Source organism: Pseudonaja textilis, chromosome 3, assembly GCF_049901715.1.
Source record: "Pseudonaja textilis isolate UNSWEBS1 chromosome 3, rPseTex1.2, whole genome shotgun sequence".
Lineage (NCBI taxonomy): Eukaryota > Metazoa > Chordata > Lepidosauria > Squamata > Elapidae > Pseudonaja > Pseudonaja textilis.
Window position 1 is genome coordinate 1,391,622 of NC_141992.1, and position 21,934 is coordinate 1,413,555.

General features: G+C 46.1%; 1 protein-coding gene across 1 annotated transcript in view; it reads left to right on the forward strand.

Annotated features, from left to right (window-relative positions):
* RPRD1B (regulation of nuclear pre-mRNA domain containing 1B) overlaps positions 1 to 21,934 on the forward strand; it is a 50,262-nt gene that overhangs the window by 1,978 nt on the left and 26,350 nt on the right. Inside the window, exons 2-3 of the mRNA XM_087931959.1 lie at positions 9,848 to 9,977; positions 18,609 to 18,742. Coding sequence (XP_087788085.1) covers positions 9,848 to 9,977; positions 18,609 to 18,742 — 264 coding nt within the window. The remainder of the gene's footprint in view (positions 1 to 9,847; positions 9,978 to 18,608; positions 18,743 to 21,934) is intronic.

Sequence of the window (21,934 nt, forward strand, 5' to 3'; positions counted from 1 at the left end):
GACAAATGATTGTCTAATCTTTTTTAATTAAAAGTTTATTTTAACACAGACATTAACAAATACAAACATAAAACATCAAGTAAAAACATCTTTCCATTGTACAATGTGTCGGTTGGTACATATCTTTTGTGCGCAATATCAACAGTCTTTCCCTTCTAAGTGCGTTATTAAAATTCATATTCTATAGATCAACTATGCATGTTATGTTACATCATTGTTAACTCCTTATTAGACTTTAATTATAAATTCACATCATTCTTTTCGAGCAAATCTCAACTTTTACAAAGCCTAATTCATAATATTCATTTTATTGTAATCAGTTATAACATATTATCTTATCTTTGTCTAATCTCTTCTTAAAAACCTCCAGGGAAGGAGCATCCAAAAGTTCTAGTGGCAAGCAGTTCCACTGGTTAATTGTCCTCACTGTCAGGAAATTTCTTAGTTCTAGGATGCTTCTCTCCTTCTTGTCCTGCCCTCAAGTAATTCACAGAAGTTTAACTTCGAGGCCTTGGAGCCACCTGCAACCCCATCGTTGAACCCCAGACAATGTTAATTGTACAGGGAGTCCTCCACTTATGACCACAGTTGAGCCCTAAATTTCTGTTGCTTTTGTTAAGTGAATTTTGCCCCGATTTTATGACCTTTCTTGGCCCAGTTGTTGAGTTGTTATTTCTAGCAGGACAACCAGGTTCTTTGTTCCCTATGCCATCCATCTGCTAAACTCGCAAGATTCGTTTCTCTCACCATGTACATGCATGCATCCGAACTAGGACTGTGTTGTTTCTCTGTGTCATAATATATGTGGCTATATGCACAATTATATATTTATGTATGTATTTAGTCATGTTTATGTAGTGTATATTGGAGGTGGTGACCATTTATGCAATGAAATTTCATTTTAAGGTATGCGTACATTCGATTAGTGTACATTCAAAGTGACAATCAAGTTATTCTAAGTCTAAGCAAATCGCTTCAATTAGCGACAGGGTTGTTAAGTGAATCCGGCTTCCCCATGAACTTTGATGGTCAGAAGGTCACAAGAGGGACGCTGAACGTCATAAATACGAGTCGGTTGCCAGGTGTCTGAATTTTGATCACGTGACCCCAGGGATGCCACGGTCCCAAGTAATCAATACATCCCATTCAATAAGAACTCCGAGGCAGGCGTATTCCTCAAAGGACATTTTATTTGGGACATATCAAATTGGCACATTCCTGGTGGAAAACCGGCTCTAAGTTGCCGCAGGTTTTTCACCCAAAGTAAAACTTTGTCACTCCCCCCCCCCCCAGGATCTCCAGTCACACGGTCCAATCAGCATACAGCCCAGTTGCTAGGCGACCTCAGTCTCCACCCTTTGAACACCTGCACCACCGTTCTTGATTCCCAGGGCGAAGAATTTTATTTTGGCTGCAATACCCCAGCTATTTCTATAACAACACACACACACACCCGTCCCCTCCCGTCCCTTTAGCTCCAGGTGGTGTCAGCCCTGAAGCTGTGAGAAGAGAAACCTCCTTAGAGGAAAAGCTACAAAAAGAAAATGGCCACAGTTCAGCCAAGACCAGCAAGAGATTCTCAGTTATGCTGGTCACGGTTGCTTTTTTGCAAGAGGCAACTGGACTTTCTAGTTTTTCCACTGAAGACGTTTCGCTTCTCATCCAAGAAGCTTCTTCGGCTCTGGCTGGATGGGGGGCAGTGGAAGGATTGATGTTCCTTGCAGACAGCTGATCGTTTGCATCCTTTTAGAAGATTGTTAAGGCCACTTGGAGGTTTATCTGTGTCCTCAGGGTTACAGTAGGGACAAATGTAGATGGATCAAAAAGAGCTATGAAATGTGCTTGCTGAGCCTCCAGTACGATATATGGAGATATACACACATCCAGGTTTTGCTCTCAGGTGTGATGATCAAGGGCAGGTACACCTGTGAACATTGAAGGGGTCTGGTGCCTGGGCTCTGGGAGGTGGCATCTCTCTGTTGCAACTTGGCAGAGCTCTTGAGGGAAAAGCTTTTTTCTTCTTCCTTCCTGGAGATTCCGCAGTTTTATTTCTTTTATGGATTTATTAGGCCAGGTGGTTTTTCTTGCAGACATTTCATGACACAGCTGGGTCACATCATCAGCATAGTTTACTTTATTGTCATTGTACCTCACACAACAAAATTAAATGCCATTTTGAGTGTACATTACACATTTAAAAAAAAAAAACCCACACATCCTTGATGGTTAACATTTTCAGCACTGAATGCCCGGAGTTCGCATGCGCTTTCCCCAAATACAATATGCGCACATCCCCACGCGTGCGCCCTCCCTCCACACATGCTCCCTGACCCACTTGCCCATGTGCCCTGATTCCCGGCATGCGCCCTGCTCCCCCGTGCATGCGCAGCAGAGACCTGAAGACCAGCTGGCTAGCAGGAGGTGCATGCATGCGCGGCTGAGCTGAGCTGGGGCGATGGCTCGCGTCCCCACAGAGAGCACTCTGTGTGCCACCTCTGGCATGCCTGCATAGATTCGCCATCAGGGTTCTATACAATTGAATTGAAAACCCCTGATACCGCATTAATGTTGCACAATACAGTAGACTTCAATAGAGCTACAGCCCTGGGATAGAAGCTGTTTTTCAGCCTGTTTGTCCTTGTTTTTATTATTATCCTGTATCGTCTGCCCGATGGTAATAGTTCACAAAAATGGGGAGGTGCTCAGGATGAGATGGATCTTTGAGGATGTTTTGAACTTTCTTTGAACAATAGTTGGCTCATGGAACGTCTGCTACCAACTCAAGAGAGCACCCAGGACTCCACAGGTCTTTCTGATCTCCTGATCCTGTGGTATGGATGGGACACTCTACATTCAGCGTGGTTCTGCCCACCCAAGGAGCAAAGAATTGTCAGAGAGATGTATGCCAAGGGTGTATGTTTTTTTTTTTTTCAAAAGCTTCTTGGATGAGAAGCGAAACGTCTTCAAGGAAAAAACAAAGCCTAGTTGCCTTTTGAAAAAAAAACACCTTTGGGACAACCATGACGCACGGGCGACTTGGGATTAAGGCTGCAAGGTGATGGTCCCTCCTTAAGGGATAAAAGCCAGCTGAGAAACCAGAGTTCTTTGCAGGAAGCAAAGAAGTTTTTGCACTCAAGCCTTTTGTGGAAGCTTGGACTCTCTTGCTTGGTGTTTGGAGACTCTTTGTATTTGAGATACTTCGTGGCAACTTTATCTCGTGTTGTTGGCAGCCTTTGCACGACCTTGGCAAGGCTTGTTCTTATTAGAGACAATGAGTTTGAAAGAGCCTTTTAACCGGGAAGGAACAGAATTCATAAAGAATCATGAAAAGGTTGTGCCGTTACCTCTGTTTCGTGTTTGTTTCCTTGGAACAAGGTTTGGGTCAGAACAGTCAGAGAAGAGGGCTGCTATTACTAGCAGGGCGTTATTCATTAGTATGATTTGAACAACTGCAAATAAACTACCCACCCACCCCGAAATAAGCTATCTGCTTTATTTTTTTAAAAAAGGAAGAACTGGCGTTTGGCAGCTATTAAATCAATGTTTTCGGTTATTTTCTTTCTTGGTCCTGATATTCGTGGTGGTAGTTTACAATTCCTAACTATTCCGATAAGTCCAGGAATTGGGTTTGAGGTCTTGCCTTCTGACACGGAAGCCTCTACAGGTGGCCAGAGGCTGATCCGTAAATTACTCTGTCTGCTTTTCGAGTTTGGCAGAAGTGAAGCTTTCTTAGTCTTAGAAGGAGGAACGTCGGTGCCCAAACCAGCCCCTCCCTGCCGAGAGCCGCCTCAGTCGCACTGGCTCTTGCTTAAAGCTGTTCTGGGAGATAACGTTTGTTTTCACCAGTCGTGACGTGGCTGCATGCTGATAACTTTTCACCCTGTTCTACGGCTTGGTGCCCGTCCTTGCAGCTGGCATAGAAGCGGCAGCACGAGCAAGCTGGCTCAGTGGCACTTGCCTGTATAGGTGAAGGAACCCCCTCCATTGGCCTGGATGGTGATACTTCTCCCCACCCACTGGGTTCTTTTTGGTGATATCACAGGCAGCCCACAACTTACAACAATTAGTGACCGTTCAAAGTTACAACGGTACTTTAAAAAGAGTGACTTAGGAATGTTTTTCGCACTTACAACATTTGATCTCCGTGGCCACGGGCTCAACATTCAGTCGCTTTGGCAACTGACTCATATTTATGACCGTTGCTGTGTCCTGGGGTCATGGGATCCCCTTTTACGACCTTCTGACAAGGCAAGTCAATGGGGAAGCCAGATTCACTTCACAACCTTGTTGCCAACTTACTAACAGCAGTGATTCACTTATCAACTGGGAGAAGAAAAGTCATAAAATGGGGCAGACTCACAGGCGTTTCACTTAGCAACAGAAGTATCGGGCTCAATTGTGGTCATAAGTCGAGGACTACCTGTATATAGCTGGAGAAGCCCTGTGGATTAGTTCTTTGAGGGGTCCCTGGTCCCCTCTGAACTTGTTGATGGTGGTGGAGGAGGAGGACTGTGAAATCCTTGATGCTCTCTGAGCTTGGTACTTTTCTTGCAGACGTTTCATGACCCAACTAGGGAACATCATCAGTGCTAGAAGGAAGGGGAGAGGAGGAAAAGGAAGGAAGGAAGGAAGGAAGGAAGGAAGGAAGGAAGGAAGGAAGGAAGGAAGGACGGACGGACTGTGGGGTCCTGGGTGCTCTCTCTGAGCTTCGCTGTTTTCTTGCAGACCTTTCATGACCCAACTAGGGAACGTCATCAGTATAAAGCAGACTCCCTTCCCTTCTAGCACTGGAAATGTTCCCTAGTTGGGTCATGAAACATCTGCAAGAAAAGCGCCAAGCTCAGAGAGCATCAAGGACTTCACAGTCCTCCTCCTCCTCTTTCTTTTCCTCCCCGCTCCTCCTCCGCACACCCCACTCCCATCTAGCACTGAAAATGTTCCCTACTTGGGTCATGAAACCTGGGCTAGAAAACCAGCCATCTCAGAGAGCATGGTCACTCTAAATGAATGGCTGTAAGTGTCAGCATTGGAGGCCACTTTTTTACTTGGAAGCTTTGAGGCTGCCACATTCGGTGCCTGGGAATCTGGGAGGGAGGATTTAATAGTGGCGTAGAAGACTAGACACAATAACATTCTTTCTCAGAGAGTCAAGGACAAGCTTCCCTGCACTTGGAGAGAAGTGTCTGGAAGGATATCTCCAGTGGGGAAGGAGATTTGGTTGGGCCGTGTGATGGATTGGTGGGTGCAGGGATTTTTTTTAATTATGCAGGGAAATCCTGGAGCTCTCACATTCAGGTTTTTACCAGGTATACCAATATGACAACTCTAATAAAATGGATGTCAGTGTTCCAGAAAACCTCCACTCCAACCAGTAACTCCGAGACAAAGTTCTGTCTCATTTGGACAGTAAACTGGCACATCTGGGGCATCCTGAACCTGAAAGTTCCGGCTTCCCTGCAATAAGTAAAAAATGACAAATCCACCCCCTGCACCCGTCATGGCATCACATGCCCCAATCCCCCTCCATCCCAACTTGACACGTCCTCCCACCCAGGTGCAGAAAGAACACGACCTTGATTTAGAAGAAGAATGCTGTTGTGTCTAACTACATACACTCCCAAGAAATCCCCCCCCCCCTCCACTTTCCCAGGCTCAAGAAGGTGGCAGCGTAAGAAGCGTTCGGCGCTAATAGGGCTTCCAAGGGTGACAGTGGAATTTAGAGGAAATGTGTGTCTCAGAGTTTATTGGTTTGGAGTTGGTGAGTTGGAACGCTGACAAGTAAGCCAAGGATTACCTCTACAAGAGTAAAGGGGAACAATCTTTCTGCATTTTATTTTATTGTTATCCTGTCGTTAGTAAAATGCAGTGCTGCCCATCTTGCCCATATGTGGGCCTGCCTATCCGCCAGTCTGAGGCTTTAGCCAGGCCGTCCTCTGCCATGCGCTTCGGCTGCTTTGCCACCCTGCCCTGCTGAGCCTGCCGTGCTGAGCTGCTGCACTTAAATGGCGTCCTTGTGCCTTCACAAAGCCAGTGCCCCCCCCCAGCAGCGCCTTCCCTTCTCCAGCCGCCTTTTAGGAGGGCCTGAAGAGCAGCCCCCTGCCCCCCCCTTCACCTTGTCTTGTTAACCTGCTTGGTTGGCTTTGAAAAGATGTTCTAACCCTCGGCCGATGGTGTCCGTGATGCAAAAGAGGAGCTGCTGTTGAAAGGACGCAGCCCAGATGCCGCAGTTCCCACGCTCCAGCCCAAAGCACAGCCAAGGGGCTGCTTTGATCAGTGCTCCTTCTCCCTACCTGGAGCTCTAGGAAAAACCCAAGGCTTTTCTTTTTCTTTCTCTTTTCTTTTAAAAAAAGGCAAGTTTCAGAGAGTGGTGATTTTGAAGGAGACTGCTCGTAGTTCGGGGTTGAAATGAGGGGTCCTGGGTGCTCTCTGACCTGGGTTGTTTCCCTGCAGATGTTTCATGACCCAACCAGGGAACACTATCAGTGCTAGAAGGGAGGGGAAGTTGCAGGGAGGAGGGGGAGGAGGAGGAGGGGCGGGAGGAGGAGAACTATGGGGTCCTTGGTGGTCTCTGAACTGGGTCGTTTCCCTGCAGATGTTTCATGACCCAACTGGGGAACATCAGCACTAGAGGGGTTTACAGGGAGGAGGAGGGAGGGAAAGAAGAGGAGGAGGAGGAGGAGGATGGACTGTGGGGTCCTTGGTGCTCTCTGACCTGGGTCGTTTCCTTGAAGATGTTTCATGACCCAACTAGGGATCACCATCAGCGCTGGAAGGATTTACAAGGAGGGGAAGGGAAGAAAGAGGAGGAGGAGGAAGAGGACAGTGGAGTCCTTGGGGCTCTCTTGAGCTTGGTTGTTTTCTCACAGCTGTTTCATGACCCAGCTAGATTACATGGTCAGTGCTAGAAGGGAGCAGGGTTGTGGAAGGAGGAGGAGGAGGAGGAGGAAGATTGTGGGGTCCTTGGGGCTCTCTGAGCTGGCTTGTTTTCTTGCAGGCGTTTCATGGCCCAACTAGGTAACATCATCAGTGATAGTAAGGCGTGCGGTTCGCCGTCAGTTTATATTCTAGAGGCTTGCCTGTCCGTGTGGATGTGGGCGGTCTTAGAGATTCTGTGGTTGGGCCTTTTGCTGTTGGCTTCTTTGGCAGCTTCCTGACTGGGGTCTTAGTTTGCTGGATTGCTGGTCTGATGCTAACCTTGGAGTTAATCTCTGCTGATCTGAGGGCTGGTGGAGGGGTGACGGCGTCTTATTTTTGTTCCCTTTTGGGGCTGGCTGATTTCCTCTTTTGCATAGTCTGCAGATGTTAATGCCTATGTGGGTATTGGTGGCTGATTTGTCAGAGGGCCAGGCTTCTAGAAATTAATTCCCTGGTGTTTTGGGGCGGGCTAGGACCCCTGGGTGGTAATTTTAGAATAACAGGAGTTGGAAAGGGGCTTGGAGGTCCTCTAGTCTAGCCCCCTTCTTGACTGGGAGACCCTATGCCATTCCGAGCAAATGTCTTTTCTTGGAAGACCTCCAATGAAGGCCACTCTTTCCAGCGTCCGTTTTATATTGTGCCAACCCAAACTGCCTGCAACATCCCAAGTGTGGCCTTTCTAAAGTATTAAAATACGCTACCATCCCTTCTTGTAATCTTGATTCCATCCCTCTCTCGATGCAGCTGGCCACACACACACACACACACTGACACACACACTGACACACAAGGGGGTTTGGCACCATCCTTTTGCATCTTCAGGGATGCCATGCCTGTTTTTCGTTTTTCCTTTGTGGCGAGGAAAGTCTTCCCTCTAGTTTGCTTCTGAGTTCTGGCCTTGGCTTGTGAGAAGATTTTTGGCTGATGGGGACTTTTAAAACCAGGAGTACGACCACACCTTTCTGTTGCTAAGCGAGACAGCTGTTTAGTTTCCAGTGGCCTTTGGTTCCTTACAAACGGTCATCAGAGATATGATGGGTTGTTTTTTTTTTAAAGTGTGTTGTTAAGCAAATCAGGCTCCCCTTTTGCTTGTTGGAAGTTGGCTGGCACGGCCGCCAGTGGGGAATCCTGTGATCTTGGAACATTGCAAGCATCGTAAATGCATGCAGCCTTGCCAGGCAAGAGCCTGAATTTTGATTATGTGACCCTCAGGATGCTGCCAGGGTTGCACGTGTGAGGTATATGGTTGTAAATCTCCTTTTTTTTCCACTGCCATTGTAACTTTGAAAGAGAGTAGAGTAGAGTAGAGTAGAGTAGAGTAGAGTAGAGTAGAGTAGAGTAGAGTAGAGTAGAGTAGAGTAGAGTAGAGTAGAGTAGAGTAGAGTAGAGTAGAATAGAATAGAATAGAAAAAGAATAGAGTAAAGTAGAATAGAAATAGAATAGAATAGAATAGAATAGAAAAAGAATAGAAAAAGAATAGAGTAGAGTAGAGTAGAATACAATAGAATAGAATAGAATAGAATAGAATAGAAATTAGAATAGAATAGAAAAAGAATAGAGTAGAATACAATAGAATAGAAAAAGAATAGAATAGAAAAAGAATAGAATAGAATAGAAATTATAATAGAATAGAATAGAAAAAGTAGAATAGAATAGAAAAAGAATAGAAAAAGAATAGAAAAAAGAATAGAATAGAAATTAGAATAGAATAGAATAGAAATTAGAATAGAATAGAATAGAATAGAATAGAATAGAATAGAATAGAAATCTTTATTGACCAAGGGTGATTCGACACACAAGGAATTTGTCTTTGGTGCAAGTGCTCCCAATGTACATAAAAGAAAAGAGACATCCGTCAAGAGTCAAGAATCATCAGGTCCAACACTTAATGATAGTCATAGGGTACAATAAGCAATCAAACAGTCCATATAAATTGTAAGGTTACAAGCTACAAAGTTACAGTGATACAGTCACAAGTGGGAGGGGATGGGTGATAAGGAGTGAAGACAAGATTAATAGTAATAATGGTGCAGACTTTGTAAATAGTTGGACAGCGTTGGGGGAATTATATGTTTAGCAGAGCGATGGCGTTCAGGGAAAAACCGTCCTTGTGTGTAGTTGTTGTGGTGTGCAGTGCTCTATAGCATCGTTTTGAGGGTAGGAGTTGAACCAGTTTATGTCCAGGATGTGAGGGGTCTGTAGATATTTTCACAGCCCTCTTTTTGACTCGTGTAGGATACAGGTTCCCCATGGAAGGCAGGTGGGTAGCCATTGTTTTTTCTGCAGTCCCGATTCCTCTCTGAATTCTGTGTCTGTCCTGTTGGGTTGCAGAGCCAAACCAGACAGTCATAGAGGTGCAGATGACAGACTCCATCATTCCTCTGTAGGTCAGTAAATGAATGATGCAAACGGAAGGACAACCTGCAGCTCTCATAATTGTGGTTTAAATTCTTAAAAGAGTGTTTGCGGTTTGGGGCAGAGTATCAATACTGTAAATAAATAAATAAATAAATAAACTACTGCTGTGACATCAGGTTAGCTTTTTTTTTTTTAATTTTCCCCGTCCTTTAAACTTTGCTGTTTTGAAGGAGGCCGTGTAACATTCTTGACTCTGTCATGGCACTGAACCTGCAGGTCACATTCGGATAAAAGATTTCTCCATTCTCTCCGGAGACCTTGTTTAAGTCAAAGCCGCAAGGGTGTTTATGAGATTATTTTTCTGTCCCTCAATGTGGATGGATTCTAAGCTATTTCCTTTATCAGATTTCAGGCAGGAGATAAATTCAATACATCGTGTTTTGTTATGTTTTGTTTTTTGTTTTTAATATCCCAGCTTCCAAACACATGGGAATATGAAAATCTGAGATGTGGTTCCAATGTCATGTTACCTAAATATTATTATTATTATTATTTCTCTCTTACCTTTTCCAGCCAAATCAAGTAGGAAGCTCACTTTCCTATACTTGGCGAACGATGTCATTCAGAACAGTAAAAAGAAAGGACCCGAGTTTACGAAGGAATTCGAATCGGTGCTCGTGGATGCTTTTTCACACGTGGCCAGGTCGGTACAATGCCTTCCTGGCTTGTCTGTCTCTCGTGTGGGGTTGGCTGCTGGCACCCAGGTTGGCATCAGCGCTTTTCACGGAACTCACCCCTGTTGCAGTTATTCCAAAAGACAGCGGCTCGAGGCCGTGGGGTTTTCTCCTGCTACTGAAATATTGTGTGTCCTGGTTGTCCCAAAGGGGCTTTTCTTTCCAAGACTCAACTGGACCTTTCTTGGTTTTTCCTTGAAGACGTTTCGCTCCTCTTCCAAGAAGCTTCTTCAGCCCAGGACTGGATGGTGGGGAATGGACGGATTGATCCTCCTTGCAGACAGCTGGCCATTTGCCTCCTTGTAGAGGGTTGTTGAGGCCGCTTGGAGGTTTGTCTGTGACCTCAAGCTGACCTGCGTTGTGCCAATGGTTCCTGTAGTCTGCCATTTTTCTGGAAATCCCGTTCATGCCCCTACGCCATTGGAAGGGTGTTCATCCCAAATTGTATGGCTGAAAATCTGTAGAGATTCTCAGTCATCCAGGTCACAGGTATAAACCTCCAAGTGGCCTCAGTGACCCTCCAAAAGGATGCAAATGACCAGCTGTCTGCAAGGGGTGTAAATCTTTCCATTCCCCACCATCGAGTCATGGGCTGAAGAAGCTTCTGGGATGAGAAGCGAAACGTCTTCAAAGAAAAAAAAACCAAGAAAAGTCCAGTTGCCTCTTGGAAAAAGCACCTTTGCGACAACCATGACCTGGGTGATGGGAAACCTCTGCAGACCTTTGTGTCTTGTGGTGTTTTCCGTAAAACGTGGGCTACGTGTCCAGAAGGGCTGCCAATTGGATCTTCCTCTGAAATGTTCCTTTGTCCTTGCTGCAGTACGGATGAGAAGAGGTTGCCCAATGTGTGCGTGGTGGTGTATTTGTTTGTGTGTGTATTTGTCTTTGTATGCAGGTAGCTTTTTCTGTTTCTCACAGCCTTTGCCATCGTCTGTCAGACTGCAATGGCATTGTAAGATGCAGGTTTTGGTGTGTGTGTGTGTGTGTGTATGGGGGGGGGTTCTCTCTGCACAGGATCGCACAAGGGGTATCTGATTAGAGCTAAATGGGGCATCGCCTCTGACTGACAGGAAGAGAAGTTCAACCATCAAGTTAAAAAGGATGATTTCCCAGAAAGGGAACCGGCTTTCTTCCAGGGCAGGTAACAGAATAACAGAGCTGGAAGGGACCTTGGAGGTCTTCTAGTCCAACCCCCCCCGCTTGGGCAGGGAGACCCTGTACCGCTTCCAAACAAAGGTATTGGGCCAGTTGTCAGCAATTGAGTTTTCAACCTACCCTGGTACCTCGATTCCCATGGCCAATTGGTTCCGGGAGGTGTCACGAGTCCCAAAAATGATGAGTACCCATCCGATTTTCCCCACGAGTAATAATAACGGACTGAGTCACGAGGCAGCCAACACCGACAGGTTCTAACTTTTGCGTTGCGTACCAAACAAACAGTGAGCTCTGGGACGACCTCGTCACATGAAAAACGCATTACCAAATTGGACGAGCTTCAAAGCAGTTGCGTTCCAAGGTGACGCTGCACTTGGCCGTACTTGGGATAAACACTTGTCCGGTAGGCAACGCCATTTTTTAAAAAAATGAGAATTAAAAAATTCAAACAGCAGCAGACTTCATGGACCCACTCAGTCTTTTTCTGCCGTTGTATTTCCTATCTTTCTGTGTTTTCTACGTTTTAGATTAAAGCTCTTTACCGTCCCAACTGCAACTAACTGCAAGTAGTTAAGGTGTTGGCCTAGAAACCAGGAGACGAGGAGTTCTAGTTCTGCCTTAGGCATGAAAGCCAGCAGGGTGACTTTGGACCAATTATCAGGAGACGGAGAGTTCTAGTTCTGCCTTAGGCATGAAAGCCAGCTGGGTGACTGGACCAATTATCAGGAGACGGGAGTTCTAGTTCTGCCTTAGGCATGAAAGCCAGCTGGGTGACTTTGGACCAATTATCAGGAGACGGGGAGTTCTAGTTCTGCCTTAGGCATGAAAGCCAGCTGGGTGACTTTGGACCAATTATCAGGAGACGGGAGTTCTAGTTCTGCCTTAGGCATGAAAGCCAGCAGGGTGACTTTGGACCAATCAGGAGACGAAGAGTTCTAGTTCTGCCTTAGGCATGAAAGCCAGCAGGGTGACTGGACCAATTATCAGGAGACGGGAGTTCTAGTTCTGCCTTAGGCATGAAAGCCAGCAGGGTGACTTTGGACCAATTATCAGGAGACGAGGAGTTCTAGTTCTGCCTTAGACATGAAAGCCAGCAGGGTGACTTTGGACCAATTATCAGGAGACGAGGAGTTCTAGTTCTGCCTTAGACATGAAAGCCGGCAGGGTGACTTTGGACCAATTATCAGGAGACGAGGAGTTCTAGTTCTGCCTTAGACATGAAAGCCAGCAGGGTGACTTTGGACCAATTATCAGGAGACGGGGAGTTCTAGTTCTGCCTTAGGCATGAAAGCCAGCAGGGTGACTGGACCAATTATCAGGAGACGAGGAGTTCTAGTTCTGCCTTAGGCATGAAAGCCAGCAGGGTGACTTTGGACCAATCAGGAGACGAAGAGTTCTAGTTCTGCCTTAGGCATGAAAGCCAGCTGGGTGACTTTGGACCAATTATCAGGAGACGGGGAGTTCTAGTTCTGCCTTAGGCATGAAAGCCAGCAGGGTGACTTTGGACCAATCAGGAGACGAAGAGTTCTAGTTCTGCCTTAGGCATGAAAGCCAGCAGGGTGACTGGACCAATTATCAGGAGACGAGGAGTTCTAGTTCTGCCTTAGACATGAAAGCCAGCAGGGTGACTTTGGACCAATTATCAGGAGACGAGGAGTTCTAGTTCTGCCTTAGACATGAAAGCCAGCAGGGTGACTTTGGACCAATTATCAGGAGACGAGGAGTTCTAGTTCTGCCTTAGACATGAAAGCCAGCAGGGTGACTTTGGACCAATTATCAGGAGACGAGGAGTTCTAGTTCTGCCTTAGACATGAAAGCCAGCAGGGTGACTTTGGACCAATTATCAGGAGACGGGAGTTCTAGTTCTGCCTTAGGCATGAAAGCCAGCAGGGTGACTTTGGACCAATCAGGAGGCGAATAGTTCTAGTTCTGCCTTAGGCATGAAAGCCAGCAGGGTGACTTTGGACCAATTATCAGGAGACGAGGAGTTCTAGTTCTGCCTTAGACATGAAAGCCAGCAGGGTGACTTTGGACCAATTATCAGGAGACGAGGAGTTCTAGTTCTGCCTTAGACATGAAAGCCAGCAGGGTGACTTTGGACCAATTATCAGGAGACGGGAGTTCTAGTTCTGCCTTAGGCATGAAAGCCAGCAGGGTGACTGGACCAATTATCAGGAGACGAGGAGTTCTAGTTCTGCCTTAGGCATGAAAGCCAGCAGGGTGACTGGACCAATTATCAGGAGACGGGAGTTCTAGTTCTGCCTTAGACATGAAAGCCAGCAGGGTGACTTTGGACCAATTATCAGGAGACGGGAGTTCTAGTTCTGCCTTAGGCATGAAAGCCAGCAGGGTGACTTTGGACCAATTATCAGGAGACGGGGAGTTCTAGTTCTGCCTTAGGCATGAAAGCCAGCAGGGTGACTTTGGACCAATTATCAGGAGACGGGGAGTTCTAGTTCTGCATTAGACATGAAAGCCAGCAGGGTGACTTTGGACCAATTATCAGGAGACAGGGAGTTCTAGTTCTGCTCTTAGACATGAAAGCCAGCAGGGTGACTTTGGACCAATCAGGAGACGGGGAGTTCTAGTTCTGCCTTAGGCATGAAAGCCAGCAGGGTGACTTTGGACCAATTATCAGGAGACGGGGAGTTCTAGTTCTGCCTTAGGCATGAAAGCCAGCAGCGTGACTTTGGACCAATTATCAGGAGACGGGAGTTCTAGTTCTGCCTTAGGCATGAAAGCCAGCAGGGTGACTTTGGACCAATTATCAGGAGACGGGGAGTTCTAGTTCTGCCTTAGGCATGAAAGCCAGCAGGGTGACTTTGGACCAATTATCAGGAGACAGGAGTTCTAGTTCTGCCTTAGGCATGAAAGCCAGCAGGGTGACTTTGGGCCAATCACCAGGAGACTGAGAGTTCTAGTCCTGCCTTAGGCATGAAAGCCAGCTGGGTGACTTTGGACCAATTATCAGGAGACGGGGAGTTCTAGTTCTGCCTTAGGCATGAAAGCCAGCAGGGTGACTTTGGACCAATTATCAGGAGACGGGGAGTTCTAGTACCAGGCGGGAAAGCCGGCTGGGTGACTTTGAGCTAATCCCCAGGACACAGTGAGTTTCAATCCCTGCTTTAAGCCGGCTGCCTGATTTGGGGCCCATCACCGAGAGACGGTGAGTTCTAGTCTAGATGGTGATTGACTGCAGTCCCATTGCGATTCTCTTCCTGGGAAAAGCGCAGTGGGGCCGCCGCCTGCTCAGAAGACGTTGTGAAGTATTTATAGCTCCATTCTTTGTGATGCAAAGAAATGTGACGAACTGCAGGAGAGCAGCGAAGGAACACATTCGTGGCAGGGGAAGAAGAGGAGCCACTGGAAGACAACCAATCTTCACACAGCTGTTAAACCCTCTCATGCTCACACAAGGGCCACACGTCACGAGAAAGGCCTAGCTTCACGCCACCTTGGCTTCGGTTTCCTGGCATTATCCCTTTTCTGCACACTGCCAAGTATTCTCAGATCCCAGCAAATTGGCCTCCTCCTCCTCCTCCTCCTCCTCCTCCTCCTCCTCCTCCTGCTTCTCGATAGGTTTGGAGAATCTAGCACAGCGGTTGGCATGTTGGCAGCCCCAATAATCCCGTTTAAAAATATCCCTACGCCTCCTTCAGATCCCAGTTGGCCGTTTTGTGTAGCTGTTAGTTATTCCACACGCCTCGGCTGTATCTGAACAGGCTTTTAAGTGAGGTCAGCATCCCAAGTGGTGGGGATTTATCAGATATTTCTCTCTCTCTCTCTCTCCTTTCTAGATTGTCTTTCTGCTTGGTTCGTTCCATCTGTCACCGGGTGACTGTTCGCTCACTGTGGGGCAAGCTATAAACCGAGCAGCTGCGTGTTCTTTCCTGGCAGCTAATATATTACGAGCTAGTTAAAGACCGTGTGACATTATTTAGAGGAGGCCTTCCGCCTGGACGCTATCTGGAGCGCGGGGCGGGGGGGGGAGGAGGAGAGATTAGGAAAAGTGGATTCAGGAGGGCACTTCCCCAAATTGGCACCCTCCAGATGGGTGTGAATTGCAGGCCACTTGGACTGAGGATGGACATTGCCCAACTGGGAAGAGACTGGGGTGGGGAAGCAGGTCGGTCCTTGACTTACGACCACAAGGGAGCCTAAACATTTCTGCTGCTACACAAGACACGTGTTAAGTGGGCTTAGCTCCATTTTATGACATTTCTTGCCCTATTTTTCATGAGTCCCTGCAGTTGTTAAGTTAGTGACTGTTGTAAATGTGTGAGTCAGTTGCCAAGCATCTAAATGTTTTTTTTTTTAATTTAAAAAAAATATGTTATTGAACAAAACAATTAAAAACATTGAACGTAGTGAAGTCAGTTTGACGTAACATTTGCTCAGTATCATATAGATATATATTTTCCTAAATATAATTATTCAAATATATACATATATACATTTCTTCGCTCATATTACATTTTCCAACATCATTGGTCCTATTTTCATCTCATACATTCATTTGAATTGAATTGAATTCTTTATTGTCATTGTATGTATAAAGACAGTATACATACAACGAAATTCACATAACACCCAGAGACCAGACTCAACATGCACACACATATGACAACACCCACCCACCCACCCTAATTCCCCGCCTCCTAAAAACACACGAGCCTCCACACAACAGAGCAGCTCACTGATGGTGGTCCTTAAGTTCATTGTTAAGTGCCACTATAGCTCTGGGATAAAAACTGTTCAGGAAACTCGTGTGGTCCGAGTTTTAATTGTTCTGTATCTGTTCCTGCCAGAAGGCAACAGCTTCGGAAAGATTGTGAGCAGGATGGGAAGAGTCGCTGAGAATGTTGTGCGACTTCCTCAAACAGCGAGAGGCGAAGGTGTCGTCCAGGGCTGGTAGCTGGAGCCCGATGATATTCTGGGCAGTCTGAATGATTCTCTGTAGAGCCTTTTTTTTCGCTCCACAACTGCTCCCATCCCATGCAAGGATGCCGTATGTCAGGACACTCTCAGTGGTGCTGCGGAAGCAGGACAGAAGGAGGCGCTTAGATGGAGTTACCTCCCTGAGCCTTCTCAGGAAGTGCAGCCTCTTCCGTGCCTTCTTCACAAGCACCTTTGCATTCATAGTCCTCCGAGACAGAAGTGCCCAGGAATTTAAAATTCCCACCCTCTCCACCTCCTCACCGTTTATGTACAGCGGTAAATGTACATCTCTCTTCCTCCAGAAGTCAATTATAAGTTCTTTAGGGTTTTTTTTGGTGTTAAGTGTAAGGTTATTTTCTTTACCCCACAGTGTCAGCCCTTGTGCTTCCTTTCTATAAGCAGACTCGTTGTCCTTATTAATGAGACCTTCCTCTCTGCTCCCACCAGTGATAAAATCGATCCCAAATTTCATAATACATGCCGACTTGTCTTTATTTTTCATCCCTAAAGTTAGCTTGTCCATTTCAGCACATATCAGGATTTTATTTATTACTTCGCCTTTGCTCGGCATGTCTGCCTCTTTCCACTTCTGGGCAAAGGCTGTCCTTGCCTCACTAATAATAGGTATAATCCAATATAGCTCATCCTTATTGTATTTTTTGGACATGATTCCTAATAGAAAGCATTCTGGCACATGATCGAATTTAAAACGCAACATTTCCTCCAACCAGTTCCCTGTCTCCAAGCGTCCAGATTTTGATCACGTGACCATGGGCGAGTGCTGCAAAGGGCCGTAAGTGTGAAAAACGGTCCTGAGTCTCTTTTTCCAGTGCTGTTGTGACTTCAGAGGGTCACTAAATGAACCATTGTAAGTCAAGGACTACCTGTATTTATTTTCTTTCTCAGCTGATTAGAGAGCCCTGCATATTTGAAAGCACTGAATTCTTTTTAATAAAGAATTAAGCTGCCTTGTCAATCCTAGCAGGTGCGCTACATTTCAACTTAATGTTCTTTTAGTGGAGGTTCGAAGGTACAGCGCCACTGGAAAAAAAGGGGACTTAGGACCAGTTTTCGCCCTTCACGTGTTCAAAATTCGGGTGTTTGGCCACTATCTCACACTTATGATGCTCCCGGTGTCCTGGGGGGGTCACGCAGTCCCCCTTTTGCGACCTTGTGAGAATTGGGGGGAAGCTGGATTAGATTAAACAGCTGTGGGACTAACTCGTCAACTGAGAGGATTCCCATAACAAACGTGGTGAAAAAAGTTGCAAAAAGGGCTAGAAACAGTAATGAGCTAGAAAATATGAAATATAGGTGATTAAAGTAAATGATAACTGGTAATGTTAGGCAATGGAGTATTTGTTAATAATTAAATAAAGAGAGAAAGGGAACAAAAATAGGAAAGGATGGAAATATTTGAATTGTTCTTAACAATTTATAAAATTTAATTGAAAAGAAATGCAAAAGATTGAAATTAATATTGTTGGTCTGAATTGGAATAGAACGATTATTTTATTTGCTATTGTTACATGTTTTTTCTTTTTTCAGAATTTAGTGTGTATTTTTAAGGGAACGTACCAAGCAGAATTTCGGTTGATAAGAATTATATGACATAAAATAGACGTTAGAAACTAACTTGTAAAGGCATAAATTAAATTTTCAATGAGATTTGAATGGATAATAATTAAAAGATACAAAGGTGTTATACTCTAGTTAGTAATTACAGGGGAAAACGTGCTTTTTAATCCCTGGAAGGAGAGGGAATTGTTTTCCTTTCCTTTCCGGGATGACGATGAGAAAAGAAAATATGAAATTGTAAACAGGACAGACAAAAGTATAAGTATAATGATTAGAAAGATACTGAAACTTAGAAAAAGATATGTAATTGAATTTGGAAAGGAATGAGATAATTAAAAATAAGGTTGAAGAAAGTAAGGGAAGGGAAAAATTACTGGGGAAATGATAAAATAGTTACAAGATATGGAACGGAATATAAAGACGAATATGTAATTGAGTTTATGTCTGTATGGAGAAGTGATAACCTGGAAACCTGCTGTTCTCAAAAAGATAGTTTATTTGTATTATGTTTTGCGAAAACCCAAATAAAATTTTTACCTACCCCCCCCCAAAAAAAGTCGCAGAAAGGGGGACAAAATTCACTTAACGAATTTCTCACTTAGCGAGAGAAACGTTGGGCTTAAAATGGTGGCCGTAACCCAAGGACTTCCTGTATGCTGAATTGGTCCCACGAGCAACGAATGAGTAAACACCAGGTGTACAGAGGCCACTTCTCTTGGCTGGTGCAGGCTTCCTAACCGCTCCGCCCCTCACAAGGGTGTGGAAGATGAGCAGAGTAGGCACACCCCTCCCTTAGGGCATTGGGGGGGGTTGGACTAGAAGACCTCCAAGGTCCCTTCCAGCCCTAGGACTCTATGGCACCCCTTCCCCCTGGCACCCCCGTTTTCCGCCCCTGCTTTTTACGCTTTGCCCTTTCCTCCCCCTTCCAGGGAGGCAGACGAGGGGTGCAAGAAGCCCTTGGAGCGGCTGCTGAACATCTGGCAGGAGAGGAGCGTCTATGGCGGGGAGTTCATACAGCAGCTGAAACTGTCCATGGAGGACTCCAATAGCCCCCAACCCAAAGGTAGGTCAAGCGCAGCCCCAATCCAGGAGGCTTCACAGGCAGGCGCTGCTTCCGCGACAAACTATTTTTTGTGTGTGTTGAATTTAAATTTACCGACCAAGAAATAAAGGGAGACTAATATATAGATCTATTTCAAGCTTTGGAGCTCTTGTCAGCTAATCCCAGAAAAGGGTGTGGCTACTTTCTTCCCCAAACCTCCCAAAACTTTAACCTTAGACTGTCCACTGTAGACCTCACCCCATTCCTAAGAGGTCTGCAAGGGGCGCCCATAAGTGTGCCCATAAGTGTGCCCATAAGTGTGCCCACCGTCCCTGTCCTAATGTTCCTTTTTATTCGTACTTCTTTCTGTATTCTTACTCATGTTTATACTTACATCAGTCACCTAATACAGGCTCGACAAATCAAATAAAGAAACAAAATAAAAATAAACAGCTGACGAGAGCTCAAGAGCTTGAAACAGATCTATATTTCTCTCCGTTTCTTTGTCGGTAAAACATGCATTCAACCCAGTCCTGTGCTCGTTTTCCAGATTGCAGGGAGTCCTCGACTGACAACAGCTCGTTTAGTGACTGAAGCTGCAACGACACTGAAAGAAAGCCACCTGCGGCCCCTTTCCACACTTACCTTTGTTTGATACACAAGTGACTCAGGAACCATTTTTCACACTTAAACATGAACCAGTGGCCAAGCTTCTGAATTCTGATGCTGGAGATGCCGCAAAGATGGGAACTGTGAAAAACGGGTCCTCGGTCACATGTTTTTCAGTGCCGTCGTGAACTTTGAGCGTTCGCTAAATGAACTTTTGTAAGTCGAGGAGCTACTTGTCTATGCCATCTTGGATGGGTTTCTGGGTCCCGAGAGGCAGGAACGAAGACTTGCCATCATGGCTGTTGAGGTAATTCCCCGTTAGGAGAATGAGCACATATGAGAGAGAGACGTATTTGAGAGAAGTGTTGGAATAATACACACACAGCACACAGATACACTGTACAGTAAATGGAGGTTTTTACTTCCAGAAAGGTTTAAGCAAAGTCCAAAATAAGCAATCCAAAGTCATTCACTGGTAAAATCAGTCAGTTTTCATCCAGGGATAATCCAAATATCAAATTCCAGTGTCAAAAACAGTTCAGTATCAGATTTACATTAAATCCAGGAATATCAGTCAATTAGAAGAAATGGAGCAACTGCAATACTTTCCAACAGAAGGAAACAGAGATACACTTACACTCTCTTCTGAGACTCAGACTAAATGATCCAGGTTTCTGGCTCCATCTTATGGCCGTTTGAGAAACCACACCCAATTGCATACTCTTGCATTCCCTTAAAGAGACAGTACTAAAACGTTTATCCTGGTTTATATATTTCTAACCCAAATACCTGTTAGGTGACTCATATTCCTAACAATGGCCAAGAAGGGAACTGCCATTTCAAGGGTTAAATCCTGGATGGTTGAACGAAGCCTCAACATGGTTCCCTCCTCCCAGCTTAGGTGGAGAAAAAGAATGAGGAAACTTAAGGTTCACCTGAAAGGAATGGTGAGAATGTGCTTAGCGGTGGTGCTGGGCTTGATTCTCGGAGAAAACCCACTCTGGCTAGTTGAGACCCTGGAATAAATCCTGGTTTTGTGTTTGTACAAGCCACCTCATGTGGGGCCAGGGCCCCCCACCCCCTTCCAAGCCAGAGACAGCCTGCTTGGGTCAATCGTAGTGTCGGCATTCCAAGTAACCAACTCCAACGCGACAAACTCCAAGACCAGCATTTCCTCAGAGTTCCATCTTATTAAACTTGCCACCTTGGCACCTCTGGGAAAAACCCAAATCCGAGAGTTTTCCCTGCGTAATTAAAATTCCAAACCCCATCACCCCCTGCACCCATCGGTCTTATCACATGATCCGATCGCCGGCCGTCCCAACTGGAGACCTTCCTCCAACCGTGTCTTTCCCAGGTGCAGGATGGCTAGTCAGAAGATGAACGTTGCTGTGTGCCACTTTCCACCTCTCTGTAAAATTCCCACCCTCCCAAAATTCCCAGGCAGTAACACGTGGCAGGCTGGAAGCTTCTGAGTAAAACTCAGCTTCCAAAGTTGACACATAGACTCCTAGGGCTGTAAGATAGTCCCTACCTTCTAAAGACTTAAGAAAGGGGAGGAATATGGGAGCCCTGAGGGCAGTTTTCTAACATTTGGGGGGCTGACCCAAAGAAGAGGGAGGCTCCACCTCTTCTCCAAAGCCCCAGAAGGCAGGACAAAAAGTAACGGAGGGAAATTCATCAAGGAAATTAAGGAGAAATTTTCTGACAGTGAGCACAATTAACCAGTGGAGCGGCTTCCCCATCACTGGAGACGTTTAAGACATGGATTGGACATCCGTGTGTCCAGCTTGACCAGGGGCTTAGATTAGAAGGCCTCCCAAGATCCCTTCCAATTCTGGACAACCGCTTGCCCAGGATGATATAAGGTTTCCTGCCTTGAGCAAGGGGGTTGAACTAGACCGGTGGTCGCCAACCGGTGGGCTGGGGACCTCTGATGGTCCACGAGAAAATTTTGGTGGTCCGCAGAAATATCCCCCCACCCCCAAAGCAATTAATCCAGGCTGTGCGGGAACACAAGGCTGCGCCGCCCACATGGCCCGTGGGAACACAAGGCTTGTGTCGCTTGCATTGCGAACAACACAAGGGAGTGAGGGGAGTGGGGAAAGGGCGGGGGGGCGACTTGCCCCACTCACCCCACGCGCCTGTCCTGGCCACCGGGCTGCTTCTTTCTGCTTCTTTCTTCTTCTGCTTCTGGCTGCACGCAAGGAAAGCAGCCAAAGTCTTTCTTCCTCTCCCCCAAACTCTGCCAGAAATGAGTCTTTGGGACCCTGCAAGGCCTCCTGCGCCAAGAGGCTCACAAAAACTCATTTCTGGCGGAGTTGGGGGGAGAGAAAGAAAGACTTCTGCGGCTTCTGCTGTTTTCCTTGCATGAGGCCAAAAGTCTCTCCTCTCTCTCTCTCTCTCTCTCTCTCTCTCTCTCTCTCTCTCTCCCTCCCTCCCTCCCTCCCTGAGAATGGAGCTGGAGACGGTATCCTGTGATCCCAAGTAAAGAACGATCGATTGGGAGGAAAACGGAGTGGGGGATTTTCCTGCAGACTTTATTTGGGGGATTTTTCCCAGGGTTTCTGATCCGCGGGATTTAAAAGGATGAGTTTGGTGGTC